At 61.4% G+C, this 16015-nt stretch overlaps 1 protein-coding gene across 2 annotated transcripts; it reads left to right on the forward strand.

Annotated features, from left to right (window-relative positions):
* The first annotated feature begins 5872 nt into the window (after nt 1-5872).
* Nucleotides 5873-16015, forward strand: CFAP410 (cilia and flagella associated protein 410). 2 transcript variants are annotated; one of them, XM_049627755.1, is made up of 7 exons: nt 5873-6390; nt 7679-7697; nt 8985-9031; nt 11180-11409; nt 12484-12655; nt 13614-13704; nt 15560-16015. In XM_049627755.1, exons 1-7 carry the CDS (start codon nt 6314-6316, stop codon nt 15689-15691), a joined length of 768 nt encoding a protein of 255 aa, XP_049483712.1. In that variant the 5' UTR covers nt 5873-6313; the 3' UTR covers nt 15692-16015. The 2 variants fall into 2 exon arrangements, with proteins under 2 accessions (XP_049483712.1, XP_049483713.1); XM_049627756.1 differs by having other exon boundaries at nt 6306-6390; nt 7642-7697.

Below are 16015 nucleotides of genomic sequence, written 5' to 3' on the forward strand. Positions count from 1 at the left end.
GCTCCTTCCCTTCTAGAAAAAACCACACATTTCACAAGAAGGCCACGTTCTGTCCGCCAGGACGCCGTTGCAAGAGCAATTATGAAACATCCATCCCATAAAAATAAAGGGCCATAAAGCAGGAGAGCAGCAGTCCTGACTTTGATTGCGACTTGGCTCACATCCAGCTAAAGGAAACGCGGAGGACGTTTTCACAGCGTGGACAACATGGCCAAGGTAAAAAGTTCTGGCAGCGAAAAGAAAACTCAGTCAGTGAAAAAGAAAGCAGTCTGGCCACGTGGCATGGGCATGCTGTGGCCGGCTGTGAATAATCCACGGGAGCAGAGAAGCTGGCTGCTGGGGTGGGTCCAGGGGGTGGGGTGACGACACGGCCAGAGTCTAGGGCGGGACTGCAGTGGCTTCTCTAAGGGCCACTGGTAATGCTTCAGGATCCTCAGGCCCAGAGGCTCCAACTACTCAGCTCCGCTTCCTGCAGCCAGGAAGCAGCCATCAGCCACAAGTATATGGATGGGTGTGGCCGTGTGCCAATAAAACTTTATTTACAAAAACAGGCAGTGGCCGTGGCTTGCCGAGCCCTGGTCCGGGAACAGAGCACCCAGAGAAGTGGGCTTCATGCTGGGGACACCATCGTCCCTTCATGCCTTCATGCCTTCGGCTGACAGATCATCTGCATTCTGGGAATGACCTCTCAGAAAGGACGGTTGAGATGTGATGGTGACGAGGGAGCAAATCAGCGCAGGGGCCAATGCCCTGCACCATGTGCCTTCCCGACAGCCATAACAGGCAGCGCGTTTCCAAGCAACGGATATGGGGTCAGAGCTGGGAAGGACCCCTGTTGCATCCACGCGACTCCTGAAACAGAATGCTACGGGCACCGGTGACAGTTGCAACAAAGTTTATTACAATGAGAGGCAAGGCTGACCGATCAGGACCAACACTCTTGATAAGAGTGTGGCCGACCGATCGGGACCAACACTCTGGATAAGAGTGTGGCCTCGAATAGCCGGGGTACAGAGTTTTTAAAGCCGATCGCATCGTTTTATCATCATCTGGGAACAGAACAGAGAAACAGTTCCCAGATGAGTTAGAAACAGTTGCCAGATGAGTCAGAAACAGTTATCGAATGAGATGATTATTTTAGACTTTCTGCCGCTAAGTTGCAACCAGTGGATCTCCTTGCCCTTATCTCTGATGCTCTTTTTTGAGGTTTTGTTTCCTTCATTGGTAAAGCCTGATTCACAAGAGTATGAAGTATGATTTACAAGAGTAAAAGCAAGGTTGTTATCTTTTGACCTTCAGTGTCAGAACAAAGTTGTTACCTTTGAAGCTAAGCGTTAGCCTTACAGTACAATTTAACCTTTACACCCCGAGGCCCAAACAACCTCTCAGGACACTGTGTTAAATGAACACATGCAGGCTACTCTTCTCTCGCAAGCCGCGTGAACGAGCCTGGACCCCACTCAGGTCTCCAGAGACGGCAGCCCTGGCCCCCGGCCCCCGGCCCCCAGCCCCGGGCCCACAGCCTGACCCCGCGAGAGGCCCCAGACCGGGCCAGCAGCCCCACGGCTCCCAGATTCCCGCCCCTCAGGCACCGTGAGGAGGTAATGTCTCCCGGCGTCAGCTGCTAGGTTTGGAGCCATTGTTACATAGCTGCGGATAACCGGGTAACCAAAGGGTTTGGAGGCTGGGGTAGGGGTGGGTGGAGAGAAGGGAAGCTAGGGCAGAAGCTGGGGCAAGTCCCAGTCACCCCCGGCCCCGCATGGTCAGAACACGATCGCCAGCGGGCCCAGCGTGGAGTCCCCCACCAGGCACAGCGCGGAGGGCGCAGGCAGTGGTTGTTGCCCTCAAGGGTATTCCCGGGTGTGAGAGGCAGCCGTCCCCACGCTGGCAGGCGAGGCCTCGGGGAGCCCTGGACAGCCGGCTTGGGGAGACGGGCCAGCGGCTCCAGGCCGGCCGAGTCCGGTGCTCTCCCAGGAGCCCCAGGGAGCTCTGAGGCCGGGTGGCCCTCCAGCTGTGCACCCAGAGCCACAGGGCCCGCCTTTGTACCCCAGCAGTGGTGGGCCGGGGGCCGTGCCCGGGAGGGTCTCAGCTGAGAGCGGAGGCAGAACCGGAGGCAGAGTGGCTAAGACACACGGAGGCCGAGTCCCCAGAGGAAAACCAGGCAGGAGGAAGGTAGGCAGGTCTGGGGACGGTCCACCCTGGGGTGACCTTGCTGGCTACTGACAGTTTCTGCTGCCATCGGAGAAGCAGAGCTCACACCTGGAGCAGGTTCCTCCCTCTCCACCCCAGGACCTTCTTCTCTGCCACCGTCCAGCCCAAACACCCCGAACTTTCCTCTGTGCTTCAGTCCCCACCCGCTGTGGGGCAGCCCCCTGGGGATGAGGGCGGAGTGGTCAGCCCGTCCAGGGTCCTGGGAGGAGAGGAGGTCCCACCCCTGGGTCCCTGTCACGCCTGCCGGAGCAGTGCTATCTCCCAGACTGCACAGGGGCCAGGACCCCAGCAGAGGGAGGACCGTGCCTCCCGGCCTGGAGGCCACCTGGCCCCTCCCACTCCCCCTCCAACCCGGGGGCTTCAAGGAGCCATAAGGAGGAGACGCTGGGGGCGTAGCTTCCAGAAGCTCACAGAAGTTCAGGGGAGCCACGCGGGTCTCTGGGACGTGGTGCTGGCAGAAATGAAACTCGTGATTCAGCTGGGCTAGAAGTGAGGGAAGGACACTGTCCTATAGTAGCCAGGGCCACGTGGGAATCCGGTAAGCAGAGCCCCAGAGTGACCGCTGGGAGAGGGAAGTTCCCCTGGAATAAGGAAGTGTGTGCAGGGGACACAAGGAGAGAACGTGGTGGGGGGCAGAAGACAAGGCATGTTCGGGCTGTCGCGTTTCCCACAGCAACCGCCAGTCTGAAGCAGCGGGTTCCCTTCTTCTCTGATGTTCCTCTGGGTCACTTCCCCTCCCTCACTCCCATCATCCACCTTGGGCATGTGGCTCAGGCCGGAAACCCGGGCTTTGCACAGCCAGCCGCAGAGCCGGATTCGGGGTGCATAGGACTGATGCCAGGCCAGTCCCCAAACAGGCACTTGAGTCACTGGGAAAAGCTTTCTTTCTGCTGGACTCAAGCAGCCACGGTGCAGGCCTGAAGCAGAGGGTAGACAGCATCTGATGCGGGCGAGTGTAAGCTGGGAGCAGGAGTAGAGGCCGGGCCCCAATAACGAAGGCCGAGGCCCTGGATCCAGCCACACTTGAAGCCACTGCCCTTGGCTTCTCGACGACGCCCACCCGTGTCCCCTCGGCTTCTCGACGACGGGAACCGGTGTTTCCGTTTTGGTTTAAGCAAATTGGTGCTGCATTTCTGCCTGTGTCAGGGTTCATTCCAGGAAGCAGGAGCCCTGGGAACATGGCAAAATAGGAGATGTGTTACAGGAGCTCATCTTTACACAGTAGCGGGAAGGAGCTGGGGACACAGAAGTCCGGGAGAAACTGGAGAAGGGGGAGCGAGAAGCAGTTCTCCCAGGGCAGGGGGGCAGATGCACAGGAGCGAGCTTGCAGGGGAGCTGGGGAGCTCGGTGTGGCCAGCTCTGGAAGCAGGACCACGAGGGGGGCTGTGGAGAGGTCTGTGGACGGCGGTGGCCTCTTCAGAGCTCTGCCACCATGAGTTTGCAGCAACAAGGGCTGCTGGCGGCAGGTAAGGCCACTGTCGGCAAGAAGAGGACAGACTTCAGGGAAGACCCTGGGCCCCCACCCCACCCCGCCCTTCTGAGTCCATCCATCTCTCCCCATCTCTGCCCGGGACGGCCTTCCACCTGCTGTCTTCCACCTTCCAAAGCGCATGCAAATCTCTCGCCGGAGCTACACGGGGAAGGGAGTTCTGGGGATGCACAGTGACACATCCAAACCGACACACTTCTACTTAAGCAGGCAAGGAATCCTCACTTTACAAGAGTCACCTGAGTCACCAGGACCTTCAACCGGTTCACACCCCAGCCACCCTCTTGAACGGTCACACAGCCGGCAGGGGCTGCAGAGGCCCCCAGAGGCCGGAGGGCCGTAAGCACACCTGTCTCCTCCTTCCCTCTTTGCCTGGGTGCCTGGGTGCCTGACAGGGGCCCATCCTCAACTTCCGCTGAGAAGATTCCTCCCAGAGGCCCAGGCCGCCTGGACTCAGGGCCCAGTGGTTCCTGTTCCCCAGTGGTTAGTGCAGGGAAATCCACACACCCTGAACCTGAGGGTTGACCTACTCCAGGCGGACCTGCAGGGTCCCCACACCTTCCCCCGTCACCCCCATTGCCTACACAGAGCCTCCCAGGTGCAACCCTGTTGCCGAGAGCTGGGCCCTGTCCCACAGCCTCCCTGGCGTGGCTCACGCCCCACCTGGCCTGGTTCTTTTACCTGGACCACACCAGTCCTGGTAGGAGGAGGAGAGGCCATCTCAGCCAGGTGGGGACAAGCAGGGCCAGCAACTGCAAAGCCCCCTTCCCACATGTCCCCGGCCCACGGCCACAGCACCCCGTGCTCGGCCTGTTCCGCCTTCCCCAGGACCAGCTTCTGCAGATGCTGGCTTCCATCTGCCGGTGGCAGGTCACCCACACCTTGGGCAGACTCTCCTGTCACCTGATGCGGCTCCCAAGTTGGGACAGCCAGAAGGCCTCTGCAAGCTTGCACAGCCTGGGCTTCTTGGACTCTTCCTGCCACTCTCGGTGAGGCTGCACTCCTGTCCTGCCCTGAGACCTGGACAGGTCGCCAGAGCCTGATACTAGACCCAGGGTCCATCTGAGAGCTCCGACTGGCACTATTTACGGGCTTTCTTCCTCCTCAAAGAACAGCACTGCTCTCCGTTGCCTGAGGAGGCTCACACACCATTCTGGGGGGGGCCACCTCACCCACGCACTGACGAGAGGCCTCAGGGCGAGAATCTGACCGATAAACTGCTCACGGCACCCCGTGGCCCAGCAAAACACAGCACGTGGACAAACCCCACAGAACAGCAATAATTGCTCGACTTCCACGGGCAGACTTTCCTCTTTGTAAAATCCCTATGTCGTCTTTGTGATACAAGCAGCAGGGCTGAGAGGGACGGGAGACCCCATAGGAAGTCTACTCTCTCCCACCGCGTCTCCCCCTCCTGTCGTGCAGTAGGCCCCTGGTACGGGCAGGCCCTCCACCAGTCTCAGGGGCCCTGGGCTACAGAGGTTGCTGTGACATCCTGGGAAAGCAGTCTCTGACCTCCGCTCAAGAAAAAGTTATTCTGACACTTCTTGAAACAGTAAGGAAGACTTCATTCAAGGCTATTGGAATAGGGGAGAGAGACTGGCCTCAACTCCAAATACAAAGACAAATGGGGTTTACAGCCAAGGTCAGCGTGGTGGCGGGGGGGGGGGGGGGACCCCGGGGGGGGAAAAAGTACTGAGACATCGTGGGTCGGGGGTCTTGCTAAAGGCAGGCGGGGACGATTAGATACCACCTGCAGGAGAACCGGATCAGACAGTGAGGGCGAACAGACATCAAGGGTGGAGCGACTTAGCAGGCTCTGCTGATGGGCCGGGCAGGCCAAAGGCAGGACAGGGGGGCCAGTGGAAAAGGGGACAGAGGAGGATGACTAAAGCTGGGTCCTGTCACCTTCAACAGCTCTGAGATCCCAAAGCCAGTCAACGTTAAGCTGCGCCTCTGGCTTCTGAAACGCCTAATACGGGGGGGTGGGGGGGTGAGGGGGGTGGGAGGGTACCTTTATGCTCAAGGGGAAAGGGAATCCACACGGGCCTAGGGCTGGTTTCGTATCTGAACAGTGTAAATCTCCGTTATTCAGGGAGTCAAGACACTGTCACGTCTACGTTCCAGGCTCCGAGCTTGGGGGCTCAAGAGCTAGAAGGCTCGGGGCTGGGGCGGTTCAGGATCTCAGGGCTCGAAGACTCGGAGCTGGGGGCCTCGGTGCTCGGTGACTCTGTATCGCCGGTCTGTCCCGACGAGGGGCCTCACCTGGGTCGCAGCAGAATTACGTCAGAAGCAGACACTTCTCCGTCCCCCGTCCCCCCACGCCGCGCACGCGCAGGCCTGGACGCGCGCAGCCCGAGGGGCGGGGCGGGGCAGGCGAGGGCCGAACCGACGCGTCGAGCGCTTGCCCGGGCGGCCCCACCTCGCTCGCGCCGCTTCGCCCCTCAAGGAATGGCCAATGGGCTCGCAGGGCCCGCCCCTGACGACGCGGGCCCCGCCCCCTGGAGACAGGCCGCCATGGAGCCGGGAACCCGTGGCTAGCGGGCGGCTGGTCGAGGGCGGGACCGGGCCGGGGGCCGGGGGCCGGGGGCGGGTTCCGGGAGGCCCTCCACCATGAAGCTGACTCGGAAGATGGTCCTGTCCCGGGCCAAGGCCTCGGAGCTGCACAGCGTGCGGAAGCTCAACTGCTGGTGAGGGCCCAGAGCCCGGGGCCGTCCCCTCACGTCCTCCCCGCTGCCCAGCACCCCCGCCCGGCACCTGGGCTCTGGGCCGGGGGCGGGAAGGGTCTGCGGAGGGGCCAGAAAAGGGTTCGGGACGGAGGAGAGCAAGTGCCAGGGCCCCCCTCCCCAGCATGCAGGAAGTGCTGCCACCAGCCCAGATGGCCTTTGGCAAGGATCATTCCAGAATCTTTGCCCCCGCGGAGTGGTGGTGCTACAGACCCAGGCCCCAAACATCCACTCTTTGAGACAATTGGCATTACCGCGAAGTGTCTGTCAGCCCTCTAGATGGCATTGGATCCAATGCAATGGACAAACGGGTAGATGGGGCAAACGGGTCCCCTCTGGAAGGGTCTGATTTCTGACATTGCCAGCCACTGGGAGCCAGGTCTACTAATCGGGTGGGGGATCGAGGTGATTAACACCATTTCTAGTGGGAAAGAGAGAGAGCTGAGACTCCCAAGTAAGGAATCCATAAACATTCTTGTAACTGGGCCCTGTTGGGGAGGGGCTGTCCCCAGGTGACTCCCTGTCTGGGGGGTGACCAGGTCTGGCTGGGCTGAGGAAGGACCAGAAGCACTCCATGAACTCTGGGAAGGTCTACAGGTGTTCACTGGGGACTCAAAGCGAGGCTTCGCGCACCCCTGTACACTGGGCAGTTCAGGTGGGGCGTGGGGAGCCCAGCCAGGGGCAGACCGGCCTCGCAGGAAGTGTCGGCAGATTGACCGCAGTGGGCCCTGCCTGTGCATTAAAAAGCCTTTCCCTCTGCCCTGGCACTTCTGACATTTGGCTCTGCCGTTTGTTCTCAACAATACGCTTCTTTGTCTTGCGTGGGGTGGCCATGCTTCCCCAGAGCGGGGAGAGACAAGGGCCCTATTTCAGGCTCTCTAGTGTTGGTCTCATAAGCTGCGTGTTCAGCCTTTGAACGTGGCCTGTTACAAGGACTTGCTTGTCTGCTTACATCAGCGAGGGAAGTGGTCCTGCCTTGCGGCAGCCTGGAGAGTGAGTGGGTCTTTGTGCCCTCCAAGTGGGGCAGCCCTCCGGCTCCTCAGTCTGAGAAGCACCCCTCAGGCACCAGGCATAAACAGTTTTCAGCCATGTGACAACTTTCAACACCTTTGTGAGTCATCTGGGCAAGCTTTCCCTCACTTTGTCATTGGAATCATAGAATTTTAGTTTGTAGACATTTGTCACTAATTTGTATCCATTTGTTTTCTTATTCAGCTTTAACAGAATTAAAGTATGTCTTCTCTCTCCATAGGGGCAGCCGCCTCACAGATGTAAGTATTCTGCTGATCATCTCCAGATGCCCCCTGGTCCCCAAAGGTGTCACCTGTCCCTCAAGAGAACTGTTGAATTTACAGAACCGCACACATTCAATTCAGCCCCTAATCTGGAACTTTGTTCATTTAGCAGTGCTTGGAATGTAGAATGACTAATGAAAAACATACCCCCGAGTGCCCAGCTTTATTCTGAAGTTCCTTTCAGTATTTAGTCGATGAAAGGCTTCGTGTCCCAGGTCTCCCAGGGGAGGGGGAAGGCTTTGGGTCACTGAGGAGTTGCTCGTTTTGGCCCTGTTCTTGGTCAGATCCGGCATTCTGCTCCCCACCCCCACCCCCACCCCCCGGGCCACGGTGGGAAGAGATGGGCACCTGGGGTGGGCGGGGGCAGTGCCCCGAGCTGAGCTCTGGGTCTGTGAACGGTCTTGCCCTCTCCCTCTCCGAGAGTGAATGTCCCGGACTTACACACTGATTGTGTACCTGTCGTTTCTTTCTCACTTTTGTAACGTGAACCGTCCCTTTCCTTGAAAACAGTCAGAAGTGCTGCTGAGACACTGGGCTATCCAGAAAAGCTGATTCCACCTCCTGCTATAGCTGAAATGCTGCATATTCAGCAGCCCCCCAAAACCCCTAAAACCCAAAAATGCCACTGTAGCAGAAAACAAACTCATTGCACATGTAAAGCACTCTGAGCCAACCGTGAGCCTCTGGAGGTCAAGGGCCTCATCTGGCTCCACGCCTGACACGTGGCAGCACAGACGTTTGTGGGGGCTGTACCCCCCATCGGCCTTCCAGGCTGACTTTATGGACCCAGCCAAGCGCCCCATTGGTCTTTTCCCTGAATCAACAGTATTGATGTGGTGTGAGGTCCAGTTCCAATCCTGTCTCCCTTTTGCCCCAGCTCCGTTGGCCAAGCCTTCTCCCCGTGCCTCAGGGACAGCAAAAGAAAGGTTCTCTGTCCATGCAGGGGCCATTGAGGTCCCCTCCCCTGATGTCTTCTGCGGGCATCTCAGGGATCCTGGCGGCGCCTGATAGCGGCGATGCTCTCCAAAGTCCTAGACAGAGCGCGTGCTTCTTCATGTTGAGGGGGTGTCTGGGTGCAAAGCGGAGTGTCGTGCGGAGCCTGCCTGCCGTCACCTGTCGTGTCAGCCCCCATGAGGCCAGCGGCTGCCCCGCGTAGGCGCGGAGGGCTGAGATGGGGCTGTCTGTGGTGCCACCCCGTCCCTGTGCCGGGCTCGCGGAGAGAGCGCCTGGCGGTGCCTGCCATCACATTCCTTTCCTTCCTAGGTCTCCATCTGCCGGGAAATGCCCAGCCTGGAAGTGATCACCCTCAGGTACCTAAACGCTTGCTGTGCTCTGAGTCACGGGGCTCAAAAGGAGAAGGCTCAGATCCCCTCGCATAATCTGAAAGCTCCCAACAAGAGTCTGTCTGGGGGCGTGGGGGTGGGCAGCTTCTGTGCGCGGAGCAGTGTCGGCGGCACAAGGCCTGGCTGTGCCTCAGCCCCCCTGAGCTCTGCCTCCTTATGAGGGGCCCCCGGCCGTCCCCTCGAGCACGCCCCGCTGTATCCGTGCCCAGCCTCACCATGCTCAGTGGGTACAACCCCCACGTGATGAGCAGCTGCGCTCAAGGTGGCCACGTCCGCCTCCAGCACCCCCACCGTTTCTGCCCTCTGGTTCCGGAGCTGCCAGGAGCTCCACCAGTGTCCCCGCAAAACACGGCCTCTGACCGATCATAGCCACCTCTTCTGGAGGCCTTGGCATCTTAACAGACTAGGGAATCCGTGGATGAACCAGGTGCCGTCGGGACTTCTGGCAGCTGGGCCGTTTGGAGAAAGCCCTTGAGTCATCACCGCTTGCCAGATGCCAGCCCTCCCACGTCGGGCAAGACTCAGATCCCTGGGCCTCAGTTTCCCTATCTGTAATATGGGAATAATACCAGCGCCTGCCCCTTGGGGGCAGTGAGGAGGGGCTGCAGCGCTGAGCCAGTGCGCACACACCAGCTGTCACTGTCACTGCCTCGTATCCGTGAAGCCGAGGTTTGAGCCCACACCCCAGGAAGCCTTACCTGACAAATATATTGCCTTTCATTCCCCAAAGTAGCAGGAAACCTGGAGGTAGGCGTGGCTTGAACCCCGGCTCTGCCGTGCCTGGAGTGGTTTGGGGCAGGTCGCTGGGCCTCTCTGAGCGCCCTCGTGGATGGCTCTGAGAAAGGACAAGGCCCAGGGTTGTTGACTGAGCCCAGGTTCCAGGGCCTGGGTATCTGGCGGCACTGGGACTGGGTATAAATTGCCGTGTGAACACAGGGTGCCGGTCTTTGGTGAGGTGCGGTCATTTCCCTGCGGTCTTAGACCTCGTGTGTACAAGGGCTGTCTCAGTCTATTCCGGAGCCGCAAGTCCAAGATGAGGGTGTTGGATTTTCAGTGTCTGGTGAGATCTATTTTCCGGTTCACACGCCATTTTCTCACTGGGTCCTCAGGTGGGGGCAGGAGCTCGGGAGCTCGGGGGTCTCTTTCCTAAGGTCCCGTTGTGAGGGCTCCCCTGACCCAGCCACCTCCAAACACCGTCACCTTGGGGGGTAGGTTTCAACGTATGAGTTTGGGGGGCACAGACATTCAGTCCAACTACAGATAGCCCGGTGGTCGAGGAGGAGGACCAGGCCAGTGTGTAGCCTCGGGTCCCACCGCACCCCTGCCTGTGCCTTGGGCAGCTCCCGCACACCTTGAGGGCTGGTAACTGCGGTCAGTGAGTGTTCAGAATTGCAGGGGTGTCCCTGGAAGAATCAGGACATCGCTGCCAACGCAGATACAGACTCCAGAGAGAATGTTCTAGATAGGTCTCGTCGGGCAGGGTCTCTTGGAGTGGCCGCACCCGTGCCCTCCGGCTCTGCAGGGAGCAGCAGCGTCCCCAAAGCTGTAGAGGAGGAGCTCCCACCAGGCCCACGAGGACACTGGGCTCTGAGCTCAGCTGGACACTGCGCTGAGTGTGTGTTCACGGTCCGTTTGCTTTTGTGGAGGTGCGAGCTTTCTGCTTGTGTCCACTTAGACCGTAGAGTCTCTGCCTAGATGCCTGGGCGATCTGTCTGTGTGATGTGCTCACATCTCTGCGGAAAATGTAAACCCATATACCCTGCTGCTCAAGCCGGGGCTCAGAAGTTCGGTGCCCAGCGTGTGTAGGGTAGGGCTTCCTTGTATTTGCTGTGGGTTCTGCTGGCTGCTGCCTGCTTTGGGGCAGGGAGACGGTCCCTTGGAGGCCTGTTTCCTGTCCTGTGAGGGAGAGTGGGCCCTCCTACCTCCCCATTGACTCGGTGAGCCTAACAACTCACCGAGCTGGGCGTTGCTCACTGCTGCCCGTACTCCCGACGCTTTCTCCTCGCCCCGGGCACCTCGTTGAACGTGACTCGTGCCTCCCAGCTTCGATCAGCTTCCCGGGGGAGGGCGGATGGGCACGGGCCTTACAGCTGACACCGTGCTGTCCCCGTGCAGCGTCAACAGCGTGTCCACCCTGGAGCCCGTGAGCCGCTGCCAGCAGCTGAGTGAGCTGTACCTGCGGAGGAACCACATCCCCAGCCTGGCGGAGCTCTACTACCTGAAGGGCCTGCCGCGGCTGCGCGTGCTGTGGCTGGCGGAGAACCCGTGCTGTGGGCCCGACCCACACCTCTACCGCATGACCGTCCTGCGTAACCTGCCGCACCTGCAGAAGCTGGACAACCAGAGTAGGTGTCCGCGCCGCCCCGACGGGGCCCCTCCTCTCCCCCGCCCTTCCCGCGTGTTGCTGATCCTTGCGGACCTGGCAGGTGTACCCCACCCCCCACCGTGGTCTCTGGGGAGAGCCCCCAGGTTTGCACCCCTCACTTCGCAAGCGTGAGTGGGGCGAGGGGCCCTGGGCGCGGCCCCACGCTGCCCACGGACCCCACGCTGCCCATCGGCCCCACTGTCAGAGCAGACTTGTTTCCGCTGCCCTTTCATTGTCAGAATGCGCTGCTGCACTTCCCTGAGCGCCCTGGCGAGCGCGTCGAGGGTCCGGGAGGGCTGGCAGCGTCCCTGCAGGCAGAGGGGACCCTTGCCCTCTAAGCACCGGGTCCCCTGGTTTTCCTGTTGGAGGCGGGAGGGCGCCTCCCTGCAGCCCGGGTCGGCGCCACCCCCGTTGTCCGGGACCCGTGCCTGTTTCCTGGGGTCCGCTGTAATGGCCGTGCCGGTCCCTGGCCCTCCCCACGTGTGCAGTTCTGTTCCCCTGGATGAGCAGTTTTCATATACGTTAACTCTGGGAAATTGAGCCACGTGTGAGTGAAACGGACTAAATATTGTGCACTCTGTTCCTTTTTAAAGTGTACCTTAATTTCACTTTTTTTTTTTTTTTAATATTTTATTTATTTTTGAGACAGAGAGACAGAGCATGAGCAGGGGATAGTCAGAGAGAGAGAGGGAGACACAGGATCCGAAGCAGGCTCCAGGCTCTGAGCTGTCAGCACAGAGCCCGACATGGGGCTTGAACTCACGGACCGTGAGATCATGACCTGAGCCGAAGTCGGCCGCTTAACCGACTGAGCCACCCAGGCGCCCCTCACTTCTTATGAATACTTGCAGAACTGCTGAAGTTCAGGCTCTCATCCAGCACATGCCAGGGTCGACCCCACCGTGCTGTTGAGCTGGCCAGTGGGGCGGACACGCATGCCTCTTGTCTAAAGCAGAGCTGAATGCTGTGGTCCAGGGGGCTTGTGGCGGGGGGTGGGGGGGGTGGGGAGGGAGGGTCCGCACTGATGTTTCTGCTCCCTTCCCATCATCTGAAGCGGTGACCGAGGAGGAGCTGTCCCGAGCATTGCTGGAGGGAGAGGAGGTCACGGCCCCCGGCGGAGAGGGAGCAGGGAACGGCCGGCCCGAGCTGTCCTACGGCCTGAGCGCCCTGAACACCGCCACCGAGATCCAGCGGGACGCGCTCAGCTGTGGCGAGGGGGAGGCCAGGTGAGGCCGGAGGGACGGCAGGCCTGTCCCTGGGGTCCTGCTGTGGGGCCAGTGGGCCTTTCCCGGACCTACATGACTGGGGAGTGAGGGAAGGGAACCCCCCAGGGTGGTTCTTCCCCATCCCAGGTGCTCAGTAGCCCCCCAGCCTGCTTTCTGTTGTGTGTCGCAAGGCTCAGGACCCGGGGCCTGTGTGGGTCTGGACCAGGCCTGGCCCTGGAGCAGCCCTAAGGTGGGGGTGGGTGGAGCGGACCGGCAGGCACGGGAGCATTGCTGGGCCCAGCACTGCAGAACCTGAGGGAAAGTCACGTGGCTGTGACCGTGGCCTGCTGAGCTGCCACGGGGGAGGGGATGGGAGGGGTGTGTGCCCCGAGGGAGGGCCCTCTGGGCCACAGCATTGCCAACACGGCTGACACGGCCTTGGGGGGCGGGTTGCACTGTCGTGGATGTTTCTGAGCATAAACCGCACATGGGGAATGTTGTAGAAACCGTTGCTCCCAGTGAGGCTGTCGGGCTGAGTCCAGGTGACGGCAAAGCCACCTGTTCCGTTTGCCCTGCGTGCGAGGCCATATGGACGCCACCTTGGTGGCAGGCTCTGCAGCCCCTGCTCTGCGTTAGCTTTGTGTGTTCAGAGCGCCCGGCCCTGGTGGGAGCCCAGGCGCAGCAAAGTTGTCTCTGGCGGGGGTGTGGAGGGTAGACCCACCGTCCCCCTGCCCCTTCCCCACCCCGTCCCCCCCAGTCCTCCCCCCGCCCTTCCCCTGCCCTGTCCCCCCCACCCCATCCCCCTGCCCCTACCCTGCTCCGTCCCCTCCCATCCCCCCGCCCCTCCCCCACCCTGTCCCCCAGAAACATCACAGAGTGGCAGTTTGCCTCCCTCGCTGCGCTCAGCCTCCGGAGGGTTTGACATGGGGCCCCGAGCAGGTCAGGCTCACACACCCTGTGCTCTCTCTCCCACCTGCAGCGTCCAGGGCCAGCTCAGCCCGAAGCCCCCTTCCCGGGACCCGTTCCCCTCCTTCTCACAGAGGGAAGCCGTGAGCGGTCGCAGGAACAGGGTGAGTGTGACAGAGACAGCCCGGCTGGAGGTGGCTGCCACTTCCCTCTGCCCAGGATGTGGAGAGTGGGGGCGGCGGGGTGGGGGGGATGGTCGGATGGGCTGGAGACACCCAGGGACACCGAGCCAGGCCCCAGAGGGCGGGACGCTGGCTCTAAGCTCAGTCAGTGGGAAGGAGCCGGCCTAGAGAGAGAGGAGACCCCCCCCCCCCAACAGCTGCAGGAGAGCCCTGGCTCTGGCCTGGGGGCGGGGCGGCTGCTGTGGTGGCATGAAAGCTGCAGGGGTTCGCTGCTGGGGGGCCTCCCGCCTGCAGGTGGACACAGTCCTCATCCCTGGGAGGAGTAATGGGTTGTTGACAAGAAGTCGGTTATGTGGGCAGCTCGGTCAGAGACCCCGGTCCTTTCCAAGTGTCTGTCTACCTCCTGGGTCGTTCTGGCTCGTGCTGGGGCTTGTTCCCCTGCTGGTCACAGGGCTGGCCCTCCGATCCAGGCTCACACCGTTTCTTCCCGTGTGTGTCCCCTCGTTGGTAAAGAGCAGCTGTCGCGTGTACCCCCAGCCAGCAGGCCCGGCTTCATCAGCTGGAACTGCTCACGTCCCCAGTGGGAGCCGTCATTGGCCAGGAGGACAGGGTTACCACCGTTAGCTTGGCCCGGTGGGGACCCCGCCACCTGGTCACGTGGGAGGGTGCTGCCTGAGCAGAGCCACGGGACTGGTGCGGGCCCACGAGGGAAAGGCTCCACAGTCGGGGGGCGGGGGCCGCCAGCACCCCCTCGAGGAACTTGCCAAGCTTGTGGGGGGCACAGAGGGAGAGGGACCGAGGCCCTGTGCCGGGGAGGGGCCGACCCACCCTCTGGGAGAAGCGTCCCCCCAGAGCCGCCGACAGAAGTGACCGCAGACCGAATGCCAGTCTTGGCAGTTGCCCCCGGGGCCTGGGGACCACACCCCGCACAGCTGACGGTTCCACGCAGGGTGTGTGCGTGGGGTCAGCTCAGCAGTCTATGCAAGCCTCTCCGACACCTTTCAGGAGGAGCCCCCATGTACGCAGCCCTGGGGCAGGTCAGGCCCTGCAGGCAGGGCGAGGCCCGAAGCTCCCTGCTCCACAGGCCCAGGCCTCTGGAGGGCACTGGTGAGGGGGGCGGGGGGAGCCCCGAGACTCAACGCTGACCCAGTTCAGTGCCCTCCACAAACGCAGACTCAGAGTCACCAAAGCAACTTCTGGGGACGGGAAAGAAGGAGGCCCTGGTTCTGCTGTGAACGTGGACCTGGACCGTGGCTCCTCCCTCCCCCAGGGGTGGGCAGGGGGGTGTCCTAAGGGCAGAAGGCCAGGGGGACCCTGGAGATGTAGGGAGATGGGGGTGGAGCGGGACACCCGAGCGTTGCTGAAGCCACAGGTCAGCGCTCTGGTGCGCGCAGGGACTCTGTGGCTCAGCCCGGTGACCCTCTGAGCACGTCCCTTTGCTCACACGCGATTCTCCTGTCACCCCACAAGAAGAACGAGCGGGAGCAGTCCTCACGTGCAAAATCCTTTCTTGCTCAAGTGCAGACAGAAACCTGTGGTGGGTGCACGTGTGCACACGCATGGCACACGTGAGCACACGTGTCTGGTCACACGTTACTGATCGCCGTCCTGGGCCACTCACTCCCTTCTGCCTCCGGCTGCCTGGCTCGCTGTGTGACTGAGGGCCGGCCGCTTAGCCTCTCTGGGCAGTGCCCGCAGGCGGCCGCGGCTCTGTCTGCCTGAGGGCCTGCCCGGTGTCTCCTGTCTGGAAGGCTGTTCACCTGGGACGTGCACATCAGGGTGGGGGCAGCCTAGCCGTGCCCGGCCTGGCCCTCAGCCAGCGACTCTGTGCCCCCAGAACAATGTCCTGACCGCCATCCTGCTGCTGCTGCGGGAGCTGGATGCCGAGGGGCTGGAGGCCGTGCACCAGACCGTGGTCAGCCGGCTCCAGGCTCTGCACAAGCAGGAGCCGCAAGAGGACGTGGAATGACGGTCAGCCGGGACCCGAGCCGCCGGGCCTTCCTCCCAGGACCCTGTGCCCCAGCATCTGGGAGGTGTGGGGTCCACAGCCACGGCCTCCACTGCATCCTGAGTGCCCGCATGCGGGCTGTGTCCCCAGAAGCTCAGCGCCGCCTGGGAAGGCCACGCCCCGGGTGTAGGAGGCGGGAAGGGCGCCGGGCACTGCTCCGGGCACGCTCCACTGTGCGGGGCCCAGGCGTGTGCCGCCCGCCTCGCCTCGCCTCACCTCTTCTCAGGCGGCGTTGCAGCCACTGTCCCTAATAAATATCTTCCCCAAGTCCAGTCTGGAAGCAGA

This window comes from Panthera uncia, chromosome C2, assembly GCF_023721935.1.
Source record: "Panthera uncia isolate 11264 chromosome C2, Puncia_PCG_1.0, whole genome shotgun sequence".
Lineage (NCBI taxonomy): Eukaryota > Metazoa > Chordata > Mammalia > Carnivora > Felidae > Panthera > Panthera uncia.